At 40.9% G+C, this 20,398-nt stretch overlaps 1 protein-coding gene across 2 annotated transcripts in view; it reads right to left on the reverse strand.

The window, feature by feature from the left end:
• The window catches only part of LOC147331332 (uncharacterized), a 47,402-nt gene extending 46,258 nt beyond the window's left edge, over window positions 1–1,144 (reverse strand). For both annotated transcript variants that reach the window (XM_086293618.1, XM_086293617.1), the window contains exon 1: window positions 819–1,144. In XM_086293618.1, the coding sequence (XP_086149744.1) occupies window positions 819–912 (94 nt within the window). In that variant the 5' untranslated portion in view covers window positions 913–1,144. The remainder of the gene's footprint in view (window positions 1–818) is intronic.
• Between the last annotated feature and the right edge of the window lie 19,254 nt (window positions 1,145–20,398).

A 20,398-nucleotide genomic window follows, 5' to 3' on the forward strand; every position in this document is an offset into this window, starting at 1 on the left:
AAAAAATATAAACAGTCTGCAGGTATGAAGGACGATTTGTTCTCAACAGGGTGAGTATCGTGTCAGTAAACTAGTTATTTTGAAATATTTGATGGAGCTTTTAGTTATTAGTTCAGCTTTCTGCCCCAACAAGCCATGATTTGCCTGGATGCCCTCAGAAAGCAAAGGAATGTGAATACTTTTCACCAAAGGCCCTTGAGCCTGACCACCTTTCACTTTTTGCTCATCCCCTCCCCCTCCCCCACTATATTAAGTGAATCTGCAGCTAAAAGGAGAGTCTGCGAAGGCCCTTAAAACACCCACAGGTGTCATGCAGCTCGACTTTGAGAAAGAAGGGGGAAGGTAGCTTTTAAGGCAATGAGCTGAGTTCAAAGTAGGAATCAGAATCACATGATCTTCGGTTTTAACTTAAACTAGGATGAATAAATGCAAAAGTAAATAAGAAATAAAAAAGAAAAGCACGCTCTGAGGGTTTTTTCCCCGTTAACTTCCACCACATCTTCATCAATTCCATTCTCGCGCGCGCCCGCAAATGTGACATTCACTTACATCCTACATCTCATAGAAATTAAAACATAAACAGACGGCAGACCGAAGATCCACAGAAATCATCTTTCTGTCATCACATAAATAACCTTTCATGCACAGAAAACATCAAAGATATCAGTGACTTTTCTGTGCGTAAAAGTTCCAAAAACTTCCACACGTCACGTACTGTGCTGAAACATTATTTACAATATGATTATTCGAGTAACTCTTAGTATACTCTTTATACAAGTTGAGTTTTTTCTCATCAGAGAAATAAAACTGTCACTTACGGTCGTCTTCCACCTGACATCTCACAAAGGCTAATAGACAAACTTGGCTCGCTACAAGTAGCAGTATAGTCCTGGAATCCATAAAGCTGAACATGTCTAAATATTAGACATGCAGGGCCCTTGAAGGAGAAAAAATGGTGCGAAAGGAGCGGAGGCTTCTCTCGTTATTTGGTGTTTGTGTCCCCAATTACAAAAGCCAGACCATTCGACCTTCACCCTTCCCAAAAAACCGATGGGGGAATCCAGCGGCAGGACCTGGACCTGCAGCACAAACTCAGCACCGACCGCTTCAGGCCAGACGCTGTAGTTTTATGTCCCGGTTATCTTCAATGAATCTTCGTATATTCCCAAATATCAGGCCGGCCCCTTACCCCCTGTCAGGCTGTAATCCGAGCCCAGTTTCCCTCCCATCTGTCTCTTTGGTCCCATTATTGCGCTCCCAGGCCACTCCTTTCCCCACGTGCTGAACTGAACCCAAAAAAAGCCTGAAACTTTTTCTCTCTTATTTTGGTGCCGTCCCCGCTTTCTCACCCTCCGTGTTCATAGAAAGCATAGTAACGATGTCACAACCTGTTCGTCACGCAAACTGACAGCGTTTCTATTTATTTCATCATGTAGGTTCAGTGACATGTGTGCAGTAAACGGAGGCAAAGGCGCATTAAAACCATCCAAAAATCACAATCACGCAGCCATACATTAATATTTAAATATTTATGAGGGCAAGACTAAAACAAATAATAATAATAAAGGTTAAAAAAAACTATAATGATGCATATTTTTTTATAAGTTATTAGCTACTTCCGTTTAATGGTCTCTCTCTTCATGTAAGTTATTTTACTGTTCCTGTGGTCTTAGTAAAGCTGGTAAACAATGCTTGGTACACCTGTTAACAGACTTTTAATTAGCAAGCTCTTTATTTATGACTTCATACTTCAGCAGTTTTAAGCTACAAGTCAGTGCTGACAGTCATCCAGCATCGTGGAGATTGGAGCTGAAATGTTTTAATCAGTTTTGTTTAGCTCTAGATCCTTAAATTTGAGATCTCACTGCTTTGATGCCACACAGGTATACTTACAGGAAGTGCTGCCTGTGTGATAATTAGGTGCTGTAATGACTCTTATTTCCTTGCCAATCTTCTTGATCCAGCTGTTTGATCTTTCAGATCCAAAGTTTCTCAGACTATCTGCACTTTGCTCAGACAGTTTTCTAACTGCAGTGTTTCATCTGCTCTGTAATTTCTGTGTCTCACTGGTTTATTTTGAGAATGAAATAACTGGCTCATTAAACCAGTGTGAAAATATGGGCTATTTAATATCAGCAGATTAAGGGAGATGTGAATGTGTCATTAGAGTAGAATATCTACAATCTTTCATTGGTATTTGACTTCCTGTTGGTCACACAGAAAACATTTCTAACCCTTAATCTGGGCAAGCAAACATCAAAAGACATGCTGCTTATACAGTTTTTTTCACCCCGGTGTGTTACATTCTGAATAGAAATACAGTGACCACCAGCATTGCAAGAACACAGCTTTGTTAAATTGCCAGTTTCACACTCAGACTTGAAAGGACTCCAACTGCAAACCAGTGTTTTACAGTGCATAGCGGAGCATTGTAACACATAAATACTTGAACTCACATAATGCATAGTTGTGCTACGACCAAGCCTAACCAACATTTCACATGCAACTCAGAATCAGCTGATTCTGTTCCGACTAAAAAGAGGAACCTTTATATTAAATTACACGATATTTTAGAATTAGACACCTTTTGTTCTTTTTTTTTTTTTTTTTTTTTTTTTGGCCTGTCCCGTTTGGCTCTTTTGCCATCAGAATTGTTGTCTAAAGGCAAAGAAAGATGCCCAACGGATTTACTTTACCAAATTGACCATCCCAATGGTCCATTTGATTCACCTTTTATTGTTTATTTTATTTTCACTTACTGAATACGGGACAGACTTGACTGGGGGAAAGAAGGGGAGAAAGAAAGAGGGAAAGAGAAACAGCTGAGAAGAGGGACGGGGGAGAAGGGCAAAAGACAAAAACCAACAGAACGGGCAGAGAGAAAAAAAAATGCATATATCAATCACCTGGGACTACACCCTTTTTGGCTCCTACCTCAAAGCACACTGTGTTCTGTTGATCTTATGTGCTGCACAATAATGTTTAATATTTAGTATTTACTGTCATATTCCCATACATCATTGTGATGCTGTTTATTCTATTACTCTTGTTCTCTTCTGCTTGCTTTCTTTTTTCTTTCTCAGCAGGTGACACCTTTTGTTCTTATTAAAAATAGACAATGACTGCTTCTTCTAACAGAAGACAGGCTTTAAAACCACATTCATTCATGCATCCCCTCACACTTGTGAAGTTTAGTTTGAGCAGTAATGACCCACTTGTTCCCACTCCAACCACGTTACATGTAGCTGAGGTTACAAGTAAATGCTCATGGAGATGCATGAAGAGCATCTCGTGCTCTCCAGCTACAGCTCTAGCTATAAATAATTGGCCATGGACAGTTTGGTGGCATCATTTATGCTGGGTCCTCACCCCGCAGCAGGTTGTGACCTGAGCTTTGACCTTTGAGACACAGGAGCAGCTGATGTGTCCCGAGCGTGCAGCATTCACGCTATTCCTGCAAGTCGGCTGTCTCAAAAGAGGCGCGGCTGTCCAGTGGGTCAGAAAATTGCACTGCAGTTTAGTTTATTTAGTTGTTGAGTATTTAAACTAGGTTCAGGAAGACTATATCACTGATCTTTGATTGTGCAAATGTGTGTTGTAAACACATGCAAACATTCTAATGACCGAAACTTCCAAGCAGCCATCTAAAACTTTAAAAACAACACATACATGGTCAAACGTGAATCCACGTCATATTTAATTTGCGTTTTCCCTTCAGTCTATTTGTTTTACTTACTTACGCTGAGGGTTGTGTTTTCCATGTTTTCACTCACAAACTGTCGTGAAAGTTGAACATCTTGCAATTTTAGTAGTTGTGACATTTTTCTACACTTTGGACTGAACAAAAATTCAGTGTGTGACTATCTATAGTTGTGTTCCTAGTAATTTATAATTGTTTTCCTTTTGTGATCTTGTGGCTGAGACATCAACCCTGTTAAACCCAGGGATCAATGACTGCTGATCACTAAACTACTAATTATCTATTCATAGGCTGGAGACCTAAAATCAGCACTAGTTTGTTATTTAGTCATCGCTCGTAGTAACTGGGTGGCTACACTGCTTTGTACAGAAAAGTTGTACAGTTATAAAACAAGGCTGCACACACTACTGCATGATTTCAAGTCAGGGTGTTTGAGATATTTTGCTTGTGTTTAGCCAGCACTTCGCACACGTCTTTGAAGATGAGCCCACTCAGAAATCCCAGAGAAGTTTGGATGCGTCTCATCTCACTTTCTGTTAGTGTGCACGGACAGTTTAAGGATTGGACAGGTTTTCAAAGCTTTTCTCTGTTGAACTGACAGCTGTGTTGCCCTCGGAGAATGTTAGGAGTTTATCGATAATAAGAAAATAAAAGAGATGAGGAACAATCCTCGCTAATGTGTGGTTGGGGAAACAATTGTTTTACATTTGTGGTGGCTTGCTTTTAAAACCAAATGCTTTTAAAGTTAAGGAATTTTAATATGATAACACATAAATAATAACAACAATTATACTCACTCCATTAATAAATACAAATTGTTTGGAAGATGATCGATAAATAGATGGATGGATTAGCAACAATGTGACAGTTCTAGTTTACTGTGATGTTCAGTCTGCTGTGCCTCTAAAGCCGTTCAAGTTTATGGGACTTGGTAAGTATAGGTCTATGTTTTGGCAATGAAGTCAGTCTGTTAAGATAATCAGAGTATAGAGAAAAGGCAGGTACAGAAATGGGGATGGGGTAGACAGAAAGGGGCAGTGCTGAAAAATAGAAAATGAGCAAAAGTGAGAGAAAAAAGTGAAAGAGAGGAGGGCTTGGGAAGCCTGAATGGAAAGGAGGCAGATGATGGAGAGAAAGAGAAGACGAAAGGGAGAGAAGGAGAGAGAGAAAAAGAGAGAAGGGGCCACACAGCAGGGAGAAGCCATGTGAGACTGCTGAAACAACAGCCATGACATCACCACCAGCTTGGTTGGCACTGTCACTTTGACCTATGGGCATAATAAGATTATTTCTACTAGCCTAGTTTCTGCTACAGAGCCAAATGAGGATATCCTATTCACAGGAATTGTTTTGTTCTTGTAGAAATTCCACAAATGTTCCCATTTCTATTTTTCTTTTTATTAAATGAAAAAAATCAAATTATGTAGCTGGCAAAAAATATCGATCCGTCTTCTTTCACTTATCCAGTTTAGGGCTGTAATAACTCAACGACAGGCAGACTATACCACAGCAAGTCATCAGTTAACCTAACACCATTCATGTCTTTTACCTGTGGTGCTCCCAGAGTATCTGGAGAGAACGCACGGAGAGACAGCGAGAATATAGAAACTCCACACCAAGGCCTCAGCCTGTGAAGTCACAGAGCAACCAACCGTATGGTCTGATATGCCAGTGTTGGTGTTGATCATCATAATTAATGTTGGTTCAAGCTCAACATTGCAAACGACCAACCAGATTGTTGCGACGTCACAGTTTTGCGACACAGATACATTATCACACCGCACACAGAATCCTAATCCTAACCCTGAACATTTAACCAATAAACTTTACACCATCATCTGAGACGTATTTCTAAAGATACATTGTCCATTTATTTTCAATGTATTTATTTTATTTCGATTAAAAAAAGGCTGATTAACATTCTGAAACTACTGTGAACTCTGGTTGTTAGCAAAACGTAATCCAACAGGAGCAGAAAGTATCTGCATTCATCATAATGATGAACAAGTCAGCAGTCCAACAGTGAAAGCCATTAATTTGATCAAAACTGGTTTTAGTAAGAAGGCTTGTGGTTTGAGGTTTATGGCACAGATAAATATTGTGTTATATCAGTGCCTGATATACAGATGTGCTGGTGGGATCAGCATATTGTTGGTTTGGATCTTTATATGTCATGTGTTGACAGTGAAAATAACACAGACATCTCATTTCACTAATTTTAGACTCAAAATGACATCTGAAGCCCACCACCCTTTTTTTTCTTTTACCATAAATGACATCATGATTTAATCAGCCAACAGCCCTTAATTTAAAGCAATGAAATCTGGACGCTTGCCATGTGAACTTGGGTGTTTATTGGTTGTTTATTAATGGGGCTTGAAAAGAGGCTGGGAACTACAAGTCTTATGTGCTTCCAGCTTGCCTAAATAAACCAAACAAAGTGTAGTCTATTGATTTCCAACATTGCTGTTAGAGTTATGACTAAAGCCTATTTGGAGGCAGCAGTGTTTCGGTATGTGCACACAGTGCTTTCCTGTTTTCCACAGGATGTTAAAATCTTGACTTTGATAGGGACATTAGCAAGTAGCCGAAATGCTTTTTCCACCAAGTCAAGAGAAGAAAAAATTTCACATCTCCCAGCTACAACAAAGGTGTCAATTTTTGTTTATTGTAGGAATCAAAACAATATTTTCTCACTGTAACGGTGGACTGATCAAACTGCACATTGAAATACTCACCGTCATAATTTCTAATTATGAAGGAATGAAGTGCAATGGCATCGTGTTTCATTACTGTGTTAATGCAGTCTACTGTGCGTCTGCATGGCCACCTTTGAATACCTGATGATTAAAACTCAGACACACCCTCCTGTCTGCTTTGAACTACATCAGTCCACAACTCTGCACAGTTATGTTGACATAAGTCAGTGACCGTCCCACACAAAGACCTCACTGTTTGATTTAGCAGCAGCTGACACCAAAGTGTCAGCCCAAAGATTAGGAGATGTCCAGATTTCTTTTAATCAAAGTCAGGGTATAAGGTTTGGATATAAATAAAGTGAGAAGAAATATATCACAAATGAATAAACATATTTCAGATATCGAGAACTTTAACAATTGGTAAGAGTTAAAAATGAGAGGAAAATAAAGGAAAGCAATAGAACGTGGCAGCATCTGTGGAAATCTCTTAAAGGAGTCTGGGGTGGAGTGCGCTCTGAAATAGTCCAAATCTGTGGAAGAGCTTGGTTTCACTGGTCTGAGCATGTGTTTGAGACTCCTCCACTCTGAGAGAGAGAGAGAGAGAGAGGAGATGATGATGAGGGAGAGCGGTGGGTGTAAGAAGTGGAAACTTCACGAGCATGTGTGAATGCTGACGTACACATTACTGAACTGCTTCACATATTTTTCAAAAGAAAGCGACTTTTAAAGTATTTAAGAAGAGGAAATCCTGGTAACTATTGCTGATTAGCTTTCTGAGACAAGCAAAAACTCAGGTATGTATGTTTGTATATGTAGCAGACTGCAAAGGATTACAGACATTACAAACATTTCAGGTAACTGACCAAAAATAGTTTAAGTAGAAAACAAACATTAAGATTTTACACGTCATTTCCCCCCCGAGTGTATCTTTGTTCACTTCTTTCTTTGTTTCCCAGTTTTCTTCCCCTTTTCTCTGAATGTATCTGGTTTGTCTATCAGTGTGATCAGTGTTCCCACCGCTATAACAGCCCAAGCTTTGGGATTCTGGATTTTTGCTCTGCAGGGCTGTGAGGCTTTCTGCCCTGAATACCTCAAACAAATCCAACATGTCTGTTTTGTCTGCAAAGCTCTGAATTCATTATCACAGGCCAAAGAAAACTGTCATGCTAAAAAAAAAAGTCTTATTCATTTGAGAATTTGTTGACTGATCTTGGATGATCTTCACTGGTTTATTTAAGGTGTTGCTCTTGGCTACTAATAATAACGGTACAGTAATTTATGTTTATCTGTGTCCTGAATCTGACCAATTTTTCTTAAATTTAAAAGATTTGAGTGGTTTTTTGAAATAAAAACCTCAAAAAGGTGAAGTGAATCATGTTAGCATAACTTCCTGAAACACCAGTTTAGACAGTTTAAGTGTCCGTGAAGTCTCACACCAGCAGCAAACCTTCACAAAACCTTCTCTCCCATCACCCTCTGGAACACAAACTTGGAGTAATTAGGACCCTACACCACCGGGCAGAACATGTTCCCTCTAAGCCTGAAGGAAAAAAGAAGGAACACACACATGTAACGGAAGCACTCAAAACGTGCGGCTATCCTAAATGGGCGTTCTTAAAGTCAGCAAAGAGGCACAGAAAAGAAGATCAGACACCAGCGAGGGAGGATAGGAAGGACAGACGCAACAACATTGTCATCCCCTATGTAGCCGGTGTATCAGAAAAACTCAGGAGGGTTTTCTCCAAGCATGACATCCCGGTGCATTTCAGACCCAGCAACACGCTCAGACACAAACTGGTTCACCCGAAAGACAAAACACCAAAACACAGACTTAACAATGTGGTGTATGCTGTACAGTGCAGCGAGGAATGCCCAGACCTCTACATCGGAGAGACCAAACAGCCACTTCACAAGCGCATGGCACAACACAGAAGAGCCACCTCCACAGGACAAGACTCAGCAGTCCATCTGCATCTTAAGGATAAAGGACACTCTTTCGAGGATGCCAATGTTCACATTTTGGACAGAGAGGACAGATGGTTTGAAAGAGGAGTGAAAGAAGCCATCTATGTCCACTGTGAGCGACCATCTTTGAACAGAGGCGGTGGTTTACGACACCAACTCTCTGCCATCTATAATCCAGTTTTGAGATCCCTTCCCAGACGCCTTAACGCCCACTCACATCCTGGGCCATCTGACCTCAGGAATTCGCATGATAAGGTGGGGCCAGGTTTCACAACGAACTCACCCGAAACTCTGGCTGATTGGGACCCACGCCCAGTTTCACACCTTGGCTCAGGCGATTAGAGGATCATCAGGGGGTCCTTTTGTCCCTCTGTGGGGGGTTACTCCCACTAGGTTTATATCTGGGATTCTCCACCATTTGACCTTAGAACTGAAGAAGCTTCTCGGATGAGAGGTGAAACGTCTTCAAGTAACTTAAAGAAGTCCAGACGCTTTTCTTTGCAGCTCCTTTGACATTAGCCTAACATGCATCTTTGGTCTGTGGGAGGAAGTACCTTGATAGAGCCAGACACAGGAAGAACATGCAAACTCCCCTCAGAGGAGAAGTTCCAGATTCAAGCCAAGAACCATCCCATCTTAACAAAAGCCTTTGTAGAAATTTAGGACAGACAACTTAGACTGAAATGGAAAGAAAGGTTTATCACTAAAAAAACAAATGCACATAACACATTAAATCGTGATATATTGAGCATATGTATTTTGGCAAATGTCCTGTGTGGACTTCTCGATTTATTTAATGTAATAAACAGAAATGTCATATTTAATTTTTTGAGTTTTCTGCAGTGCTCTTTTAATTGCATAATTAGTTTTTGCTGCTAGGCGTCTCAGTGTGGGAGGCAGGTGCCATGAGGCACCTGCCTCCCACACTGAGAGATGTCCTTGGTCAGCAACAATTTTTAAGTGGAGTCTGTGTCAAAGAAGCATTCACATCAGTTCCAGGATTTCCAGGCTTTCCCAGCAGAACATTGGATTGTCAGTATTTTTAATGTTATGGCTTATCTGTGTAGGTTTAGAGGCTAATCAGTGACAGCTGCACTAAAATGTGTAATTCCCATTTTAACTGGCCAAACAAACAATCAGAACAAAGACAGCAAAGAAAAACAAGCTGACAAACTGCCTCACTGTGATCTATATGAATCCATCTGGGAGTGATTCTTTTGCTCTGATTTGAAGAGATGCTGGCAATGAACTTATTCTCCTCTTTGCTGTTTTTTTCAGGGAGAACAAACACTTTCAAAAGCTCAGCCACTACCATTTCACACCACTATTGTATCATCGCAAGATCTTCAAGTGAAAGGATTCCAAGTATGAAATGAGTTAAGCAGAAGCAAAGTGTAACGCTAGTTTTGGTACTGTGTGCTAACATCAGTCAAGCATGTTCATTAATTTTGTTTCCACTGTAAGTGTCCAATTGAATGAATGGATTTAATATGCGTTGTTTTAAAATATGCATGCAAGTAAAATACTAAAAAAAAAGTAGATCCAACCTTTCTCCTCCATTCAGATTATGTTTCCCTGACAAGAAACTGTTGAACACATCAAAAGGATGTTGATATGCATCTCATAATTGATGGCTATGACACAGTCAAAACACTGGGGGCCCTGTTTGTGAGGGAGGTACTGTATTGTGGAGTCTCAGCACTCAGGACGTATGGAGCTCATTTCCTGCAGGAGACCCGTCTCAGTCATGCTTGTGAATGGGACCTTTTATGAAGGCTGTGGATTAAACCAGGTGGTGAAATCTTGAAGGGGATGAAAACAGAGATTTAACTTGGAATCATTTTAGGTTTTTTTGCGTCCATTGTAAATTTATCAAGAAGGTTACCATGTATTTTACAAAGAAAAATAAAAGACAACAAGAGGATACAAACCATTTGTGACGACAGCTTACACCGCACAGGCAGATGAACAAAACTAAAGACGGGTTTTGGGGTGCATTGCAAATGAAAAAGAAAAAAAATATAGGACAGGGAAGTAAAGTGGTGGGGGCAATGGGCTTTCCATCCCCGACATCATGTGGGCTGTACTTATGTGTGAGACTATACACGCAAACACACTAGTTTCATGATGGCATCATGTTAACCGAATTTGTCCACAGACGGAGAGACAGGCAGACAGAGGAAACACCCATGAAGTGCTTAACTTCAGTTTAAGGCAGTTCCCACTACATTAGGCATCATCAGGACCTCAATTTTACCAAGATAACACACAGATGCACACATGCACCAGAACAGACTCAAGACAAGGTGAAAACAATACCAGCCACTTTAATGGCTTCAACAAAAATACAAGTGAAAAGTGCAAAAGATCATCGAAAAGCTTACGGTGTGTTCACACCGAACGCGATAGACGCGACCAGAGCGTCAGGCTTACATGTCGCGAAAACGCGTCAAACGCAAAGTAGCACAACTAGCGCGTTTGACGCGTGCATAGAAATATGTGCGTCAGTCTTTGTGTTGCATTTTGCGCATTCGCGCGTATCGCGTCTACCGCTCGAGTTGGAAAAATCTGAACTCCAGCGTCAATTCGCGTCGCGACAACCAATCAGGAGTCTGGTGACGTGGCTCTGACTTAGGTCAAAGGGGCCGGTCCAGCCAAAGCCCTTCATACTTCATTCAATATGGAGGGAAGGCTAATCAACGCCGTAGCAAACCACCCGGAGCTGTATGACACCTGTAGTTGGTGTCTAGGCGGGCGATGCTTGGACCGCCGCGGGACAGCAGCTCCTCAAACTGGGCGAGGGAAAGACGGTGGTACCGCTGAAAGCGGCCGCCATCCAGACGCAGCTCCTGGAGCAAATGGTGAAACTCACCAAACTGCTCGCTTCTGGAGGACCTGATGGACCCAGGTACAGCGAGGACGTCCTTAACACCGCTGCTCTGCTCTCCACAGTAAATAGAGAAGGGAGACTCTCTCTTCAAACGCTAGATCGACAGCTGTCATCTTGCAAATATACCGTCTGGCACTACGTCCTCCCACATTTCCGCTTCACGCGCATCAAAATTGCATATTTTGAGGCGCTAATAATTCGCGTTGGACACGCGTTGAGGTGCGAATGTGCATGCGTCAAGCTAGGGGCGTCTGGTGCGTTTTGGTCGCGTCTATTGCGTTCGGTGTGAACACACCGTTAGACTTTGAGCTGTGTTATTAAAATTTATTTTAATCATCTTTATGTTTTTTTATTGTTTAAAAAAATCAACTGGATGGGAAGCTTTCAGCTGTTTGACCAACAGCTTAAAATCTATTTTAAGAGTCTCTCATTTCTGCAACTAACTGACAACTTGATTCATTAACTAATCGCTTCAGTTTTATAAGGTTGCAAATGAGGAATGAGTGAGTAACATTTGCTTTTGTGTAGTGCTGCTCAATAAAGTTTACTTTCCTGTAAGAAAAAGAAAAGACAGTATCTGAGCCTCCTGAGAAACCCAGCCTGCTTGGTACAGATTTAGAAGAAGGCCATAGCAAACTGGTCTTCCATAACTCATCGTATACTCACACACCTCTGACACACCTTTGACCGGCTGCATTGGAATGAAAATGAAGAATCAAGGGTCTCCATGTCATATCTCTTTTTTTGTTAAATGTCCTTCTGCATCATATTTTCGCCTCACACACTCTACACAGAGCTCAGCACTGTGCAGCTTTCTGAATGTATCAATTATGCTGATGAAAAGGACAAATATCAAAGTGTGACCACCTCCTCTCAAATAGTTAAGCCACCCATCAAATGACAGGAAGTCACAGCAACTCAGGCTCTAACTTACCACACCTACATTTGGTAACAATTATAAGGCCATCAGTCAGATTAATTGGTGCCATGTTGTAGGGAACGAACAGTATACAATTCACACAGACGCCTCCCTCCTCCCATCCTCTTTATTCATTTATCTCCCTCTGTCTCGTACACTCAGTCACATACACTGTATATGGCTGCTTTTTATCTCGTGTCCAAGTTTACTTGAACTTAATTTGAAGAGTGGGACACATAAAAACCCAGACAGACACCAGTCTGGATGAGCCATGTGTTTTTGTATATTGATAATAGGGTAATGTGGCAGAACCTACAGTAGGTCTTATAATCTACCAATTAAAGTCGCTTTCTTGATAGAGTAATAGTCGGGTTACAGCGTGCCAGAGCTTCAGATGACAGGCATTCATATAAAAACATGCCATTAACTCAAAGAGAGGCCGTTTTCTTTCTTCTTTTTAATATTTCATCAGCTTTGCATTCAGTCAATTTCAGTCATTCAGTACCTTGTTAAACCTGACAGCTATGTCTCTATTTAAGACCCACACTCTAGCGATTTTATGAAATACATTTAATATGTTAGATAGTTTAAAGAACTACGATATTTCAGAGCATTATGTGAGTATCAATCAATTTCAAGCTTATGCTAAGCAAAGATGAGAATGAGTCTACTGAGGTCCTTTCTTCATATCAGCAGAATATTTTAGTCCTTGGATCTACTTCTTCATGAGGCATTCTTCAGTCTTCACACATTTCCTCTAGAGCAGGGGTGGGCAATCTCAGTCCACGAGGGCCGGTGTCCCTGCAGGTTTTAGATGTGTCCTTGAACCAACGCAGCTGATTTACATGGCTAAATTAGCTCCTCAACATGTCCTGAAGTTCTCCAGAGGCCTGGTAACAAACTAATCATGTGATTCAGGTGTGTTGACCCAAGGTGAAATCTAAAACCTGCAGGGACACCGGCCCTCATGGACTGGGATTGCCCACCCCTGCTCTAGAGCCACAGAAGGCTTTACCAAACCTTTTAACCCAAAGGGAGTGTCTCCCCACAACACCTGTAAACAAGACTTTGTTGTTTAAAACTAGTGAAGAACCCCAAATTCATCTGCTCCTCTCTCGCCTGTGTTTTTGGGCTGCTATAGAGTTTCATAATATCAGGACAAATAGTGCCTGCTGCTGGAAATGGAATGTTCCACATACAAATGCACAGTCGCAGCTCTTGGCCAAAAACCATGAATCATCTGAATGTGGAGGAAAGAGGAGAGAAAATTTCAATAAGTGGGACCAGACATAGATAAACTCTCAAATACATCAAGGTGGATGTGGTAGAGAGACTGTCCAAAAACAGGAAAAGGAGGACAATTCTCCACTGCAAAGCAAAAAGTCATTGAGCTGTGTGCCTTCGCGCTGGAAAGATGTTCCCATTGCCTCAAGTTGGACTGTGTTAGAGGGATCAAAAATGTAAGCTCGAGCGTTAATGAAAAACAGAAAAGTTGTACTTGTGTCCTTTTGCCGGACAACTTTATACAACGGACTGTTTGAAAAGTTTCTGATCAGTCATCAGTCTCTGGCTTATTCCTCAGTGTTTTTCTCTTTCATTTCAGAGTAGTTAATTTCATACCTCTCTCAAACTACACTGTCATTCCCCTTGAAAAACTCTTGAGACTCTTCCCACCTCAGCTCATCTGGTCTTCACTCTTTAAAAAAGTCCATTGAGAGTGCTCCACAGTGTGCTGCTGTGAACACAGCTGCTGTGTCTCTGCAGGTCTGAAGAAAAACAGCTAAAAACAAACAAATAAAAAATGGGTCAATAAGAGAATAAAAAAGAAGCAAAATGTTATTATATCAATAAAATATAGTATAGTAGTCATCAGTAGCCAAATAATACTAACATATAGACATAACGCAATCCATGTTTATATTCAACGTTTATGTTTTAGGTAATTTTTCCACTACATTTTTTTTTTGTGTCCCGTTTGGATCTTTAGCCATCAGAATTGTTGTCTTAAGGCCAAGAAAGATGCCAAGTGGATTTATTTTACCAAGTGGATCATCATGGCCTTGCCATATTGGTCCATTTGATTGACGTTTATTATAATTATGAATTTATTTTATTTTCGGTTGCTACAAACGGGACAGACATGACTGGGGGATAGGACAGGGAGAAAGAATGAAAGAAAGAGAGGGAGAGAAAGAAAAAACAAACAAACAAAACACCTGGATCACCTGTATGGAGAAAAAAAAACAGAAGAGAAAGCAAACAAAAAAAAGAGCAACATAATAAAAAAAACAGCACCATCACAATAAACTAGCTAGCAGTAGATAACAGTAGATACTAAATAATAAACGATATTGTGCAGCACGCAAGATAGACAGCGCACAATGTACTTTGAGGCAGCAGCCAAGAAAGCTGTAGTCCGCGTCTGTGAACACCCGTGTGTACACCTGTGTGCATACCTGTGTGGATCAGCATGCTTGCATTCCAAAGGTTTCTCCATGTAACGATCTGCTAGGGAGTGTGGGGAGCCATAGCCCCGTCCTCCAGGGTATGAAGCAGGTATGGAGGAGATCCAGGCCCCAGACATCCAGAGGCCCCAGAGTACAAGGACCCGAGGAGGACCACCAAAAGGGGGGGAACCGTGCCACCCTCCTGGGAAGAGTCGAGTAGAGCCCCAAACGAGGGGTCACCCAGCAGCAGAGGCCAGAGGGGGTTGCAGTGGCGTGCCCGCGGGCTCTGCCGGCAGCCAGCTGTGGCAGAGAGGACCGAGCTTCAGGCCCAGAGGCCAGAGGCCTGAGGGCCTCCCACCCCCCGGAAGGAGCCCAGCCGGGCCACAGGCGCCAGGCCCCGCCAATCGGCCACCAGGAGTGAGCCGGTACATACATGAGCATCCAGTATGTACTACGTTATATGTTTAAAGTGACTCTTCATGTGTCTCTGCGTGCTTTGCTTTATGATTCATGTGAAACTTTTATTCTTTTCACAAAGCAGGAAAAGTCTTCTTGCTTTTAAAACAGCCTGTGGGGATTTTAAAAGTCTACAGTCACATAAGACCTGTGAGAAATTAAACACAACCTTATCCGTAGAGGCTGGAGTAGCAGTCAGGTGCTGCTAATCAAGTGCACTTATTTAACTGACCATCAGCAAGTGTGGCCATTACTTTAAAAGTTTGCTGGTCTGGAGGATTCACGTGTGTTAACACAATGACACGATATTCTCAGTGGAGAAAATGCAAAAAACCCACGAGCTACATCTCAGAATCTCCGTCTATGAAATCTAGAGAGAATGAAGAATTGAAGTAAAATTTCCTAAGCGTTTGGATTACCCAGCTCACACTTGAGTACGATACTGATGACATTTATGAGACTCTTGCACCAATGGCCAATTTGGCCACAGACGGTGTTTGCGCAGGATGGAGTCCCGCCGTAAATTTGGTGGTGGAAATCCTTTGGACGCTGTCTGTTGCAGTTCTGACATTTGCAGCTCTCTCACTCCAGCTGAATCAATAAAAGCCAACACTGTCACAATGGTGCACTCCTGACCCCCACCCACAAACACACATACACAAAGACAAATAGATGCTTAGTCATGCAGGCAGACAGTGGCACAGACACACTCACAGACTCTTCCCAAATGCGTACATTCCTCACACACGAATGAGACTCTCGACTCCTTCCTCGGCTCTGTGCCCTCTTAAACAGCAGTCGTGTTACACAGTTTTGTTATCTGAGTGTAGCTGTGCACTTCACTGATACAACACTCAGTTTCTGCAGAGAGGTGCTGACATCACATTCAGCCATACAGATAAATGTAAACCTTTACGACCCTCCAAGTTATACTGGCTAAAAGCAAAAAATGAATTTATAACTTTGACTTTTTAAATTATTTTAATGCTTCTACATTTATTGACTTTGAGGCAAAAAAAGTATATTTTTTAGAATGAGATCAAATCTGTAGAGTTAGGTTATAACACTCTTACCTACAGAGTAGGGAAAAAACATCCTGTCTTCCTTCTCTCACCCCAACCGGTCACAGCAGATGGCCCCGCCCCTCCCTGAGCCTGGTTCTGCCGGAGGTTTCTTCCTGTTAAAAGGGAGTTTTTCTTTCCCACTGTCACCAAAGTGCTTGCTCATAGGGGGTCATATGATTGTTGGGTTTTTCTCTGTATGTATTATTGTAGGGTCTACCTTACAGTGTAAAGCGCCTTGAGGCGACTGTTGTTATGATTTGGCGCTATATAAATAAAATTGAATTGAATTAAATTTTACTTTGTGTCACTTTTTAGTGAAATTACTTATTTATGGAAAAAGTGTTAATTGTTTTTTTCTATAAACCTGCAATATTTAGAGTTACAAAAACAACAACAAAAAAAAAAATGTCATAAATAGTGCCTGCAACATATAACATATATCAAATTCAAAGCAAACAAAGAACATAGGTAACATGTTCTCTAGAATATCATCAATTTAAAAGCATAAATTAATGCAGAGTTGACGTTGCAAGCACTTTGGAGAAAAAGGATGATGATGCTATTGATGTTATTAAGTCCAAGTAACAGCTGAGATAGTTAAGTGGAAGCCTGTTAATCTGGAGCTCCTGTCTTTTGCATGCACATCTTCTATTTTTACCTCTTTTAAAATGTTTGTATTGGAGATTTAGAAAATGTTTTTTGTGCAGTTTATTCATTTTACCGAAGGTGTATTCTCATTTTACCAAATTATATTTCTAGTAAAGTGGCAAAGTTTAAAGAACAAAGAACATTTCACACTGAAGCATGATCTGAATCTCAGGACTCAGCTAAAAATCATTTTGGGCAAAAGACTCATGGGGAGACTTTGATGAGCTCATCTAACACATTCAGTCAGGAAAGCACGGTATAGAACCGATGTGAAAAACATACTGTAACAGCTCACACTAATCTACCTGTTTTGTAAAACGATGTGAGTGTATTTCTCTATCTGCCCTTTTCCTGCCTGTCCCCAGGTCTGACTCTGTAATCTGTGTGAAAGCAGGCCACATGGCTCTGTATCTCGTGAGGAGATCCCTCTGTGTGGCTGCTCATTCTTTTCAGCAGAGATCTAAGCCTCTCAGGAATGCTGAACTCTCAGACTGTGCATGAGTCCAGTTAGACATTGTGTGTCAGCTTGTGTGTGCCAGTTTTTTTTTTTTTTTTTTACCTGTATGATATTCTTTAACCATTCATTCTCATTAGATATTAGTGTATTTACTGTGAAGCAAATAAGGTGTGAAACACAGCCCTGACTGTATTTCAACAAATCGCTCAGGGTATATGACGCATAAAGCTTTTCTTAACAAGAAAACAACATTGTTATTCAGACTCCTGGCCCTCCTGGACTTTCAGAGTCTTACAGAATTATGTTTCTGAGTCACACGTGGTGATCTCTCAAATGGGTCCAGTTGAACTCATTAACCTTGAGGCGGGTGAAATGGGTCAATTCGTGCACTACAAAACATTTGCACAGAGTTTCGCTTGTACTGAAGTAGTACAGGAATCCGAGTATGACTTATATCCATAAACCAAATGACAAAACTGATTGCGTTTCATTTGAAACTCCACATTTGACTGGAATTCCCCTTTTACATTCCTTAACACCTTTCTTCTTCTTCTTCTTCTTCTTCACTCTCACACAGTTTTATGGAAATGTAAGATTTCAGAAATATTTCATCTGAACCAATTGCAAAATAAAATAAAATAAAATCCCTAATATCTTTCTTTCTTTCTTTCTTTCTTTCTTTCTTTCTTTCTTTCTTTCTTTCTTTCTTTCTTATTATTAACAATAACTGTCCAGTAATATCACATACTCTGCATAAAGGTTTTCTGGATATTAACAAATTTCTACTACTGTAAGTATTTTTATTTTGTAAGTATACTTGATTCTAAGACCTATACTTGTAACATCCAGCATAGTACTACATAAACCTAAACTTTGTTAATTAGCAGCAGGTCAGACTGCTGGAGTTCTCCTCAGGCTTTAAGCAGTTCAGTCCCCCTCTCGTCTATTTTTTACCCACCAACCCAGACTGAGCGGATGGGGTGGAGGTCTTACTCTGGCACCTCAGGTATGTTATACAGCACTGCACACCCCCTCAAATTATACCTTCCCTCATTCCTCTTGCCATTACTCCTCCTCCAGGTCTGCTGCCTTGCTTTGAAGCCTCGGTCTCCTCAATAGCCTTTTTGAGCAGGACTGTTTATCTATGAACACACTTTTTTCAATTAAAATAGGGTGAAATGTTGATGGTGGGCAATTTCCAAAAGCAGTGGAAGTGTGATCGGAAGAAAGGGGAACAGAAGGTGGAATGAAAACACGGGTGATGGAGGAGAGTGATATGAGGGAGAAAACAGGGAGACAGAAAAGAGGAAAGGTGTGTGTTTGTGGGTGTATGTGTGTGAAGAGGCTGTGCAGTGCTTTGTGGTCCCCTAAGGTGGGTTCAGTGGCAGCACATGGTGAGAGGTTGGACTGCGTGCTCCCTCCCTAACACACTAACACAATGGGGCTCTGTGTGGTGAACTTGAGGAATGCTGAGAGATGGCAGGACTGTGGAGAAAGAAGGGAAGAGGGGGTTTGGGGGGGGGAGTGAGTTAGGGAAGGGCTAGATGCTGGTAGCTGATAGGGAATAAAGAATATGAGATAACAATAAAGAAGAATACTTGGCAATATTGCAGTAATGTGCTTCTCAAGTGTTAAACTGCAGCTGGCTCAGGACTGACTGCTGCCATTAACTGTAGTGGTTTTAGACTTTGTTCCTTTCACACTATTATTTTTAGATTTCTAGAGTTTATTCTTAGATAGTTTCAGGAGTGTGAATGCTTTTTGCATGTCTCAAAATCTCCTCTAAAGGATAATTTGATCTGAACTGAAGAAAGAAAAAAATGAGATAGATGACCCTCTTTTCTCACTAATACTGCTATAGTGTCTTTTAGAAAGACATATAACCCCTAATATTCATTGGCATCTGCTCTGCGACCTGTTCATTCCTAAATGCAGGATACTGTATGTGACTCCCACTGACTCGACCTGAGCTACTCTCACATGTCTGCATTTGGACAGCAAACAGACTTTAGGAAGCTTATTTGGGAAGCTGACAGGTTAAAGATCATCTAATGTCCAAACCGACTGTTGACTCTTTTCAACATTTTGTAAAAAAGAAAACGCTGCTGATTTAATATATGTCTGCTATGAGAGCCACCGGTGGATGACTGATCTCATAAAAAAGTTTTTAAAAAGAGGAAGAAATGGAGAAATAAAGGTGCTTCTGCTGAAACAGAACGTCTGCAGTGTAATTTAGGAAGGATGATTTCAGCTGTGTGTGAAGGTAAGGAAGAAAAGGCAGGGGGCATCTCTCAGAAATGAACAAACTGAGCGTGTTTATTAAGATGAAGCGAGGCTAGGTAAGTCATGGTGGAGAGAAAGAAAAATATAGAGAAGGAAAAAAGGCAGGAGAGGTGATGGCCAGTTTGTTTACAGGCTCCCCTACACTGAGAAGGCTCCAAGGGTCTTACAGGAGAGTAGGACTCCTGAGCCACACAGGCTGGTTTAAATGTGTGTTTAAATTGCTCACATAGGAGATAATAACCGACACCTGGAAATGTAAGACAAAATCTGAAATCAGTCAAAGAAAATATATTAACAGGAAACATTTGAGAGGAATTTTTTTTATTTTATATTCTGAATCATACTGGGCATATCAGAGCAAGTGGTCATATAAGCTTTGCTCAAACAGCTTCCATGCATTTAAAAGCTGTCTGATAGGTCAAGTCCTCACTCACTGTTAAATGTTATCATCTTTTCTTTCTGTTTTATTGGGATCCGTCTCAAAATCACATGATGGGAAAGATCTTAATTTTGCATAGGCCAGTCTCACAGTTAAAAATAATTAAATATTGCTTCAGTAGTGTTTTCACTTATTTCCATGTTTTTATTTAGGGTGCCCGGCCTTATCTTTATTGTGTAACTGAATTTATAGTCACGCTGACAACTGACAACAGTTGACATGAGAGAATCCAGTGAGCTGTAATTTCACCATGTGTTCACCAGACTACATTTGCTGTGGTTCTGCTGCACAGATCTTCAGTTTGCATGTTATACACATGTAAATGCAGTAAAGCTTTCATTTCTTTATCAGATATACAGTAATTGGAGGAAAGGAAAACTCAGCTCTTTCTCTCCATTTCAAAAAATAGACATCTGGAAAATCCCAAACTT

The sequence above is a fragment of the Aulonocara sp. 'chitande type north' Nkhata Bay genome, linkage group LG5 (genome assembly GCF_057382095.1).
Source record: "Aulonocara sp. 'chitande type north' Nkhata Bay isolate Kocher_YH1m ecotype deep benthic linkage group LG5, A_spYH_male_GT1.1, whole genome shotgun sequence".
NCBI classification, from domain to species: domain Eukaryota; kingdom Metazoa; phylum Chordata; class Actinopteri; order Cichliformes; family Cichlidae; genus Aulonocara; species Aulonocara sp. 'chitande type north' Nkhata Bay.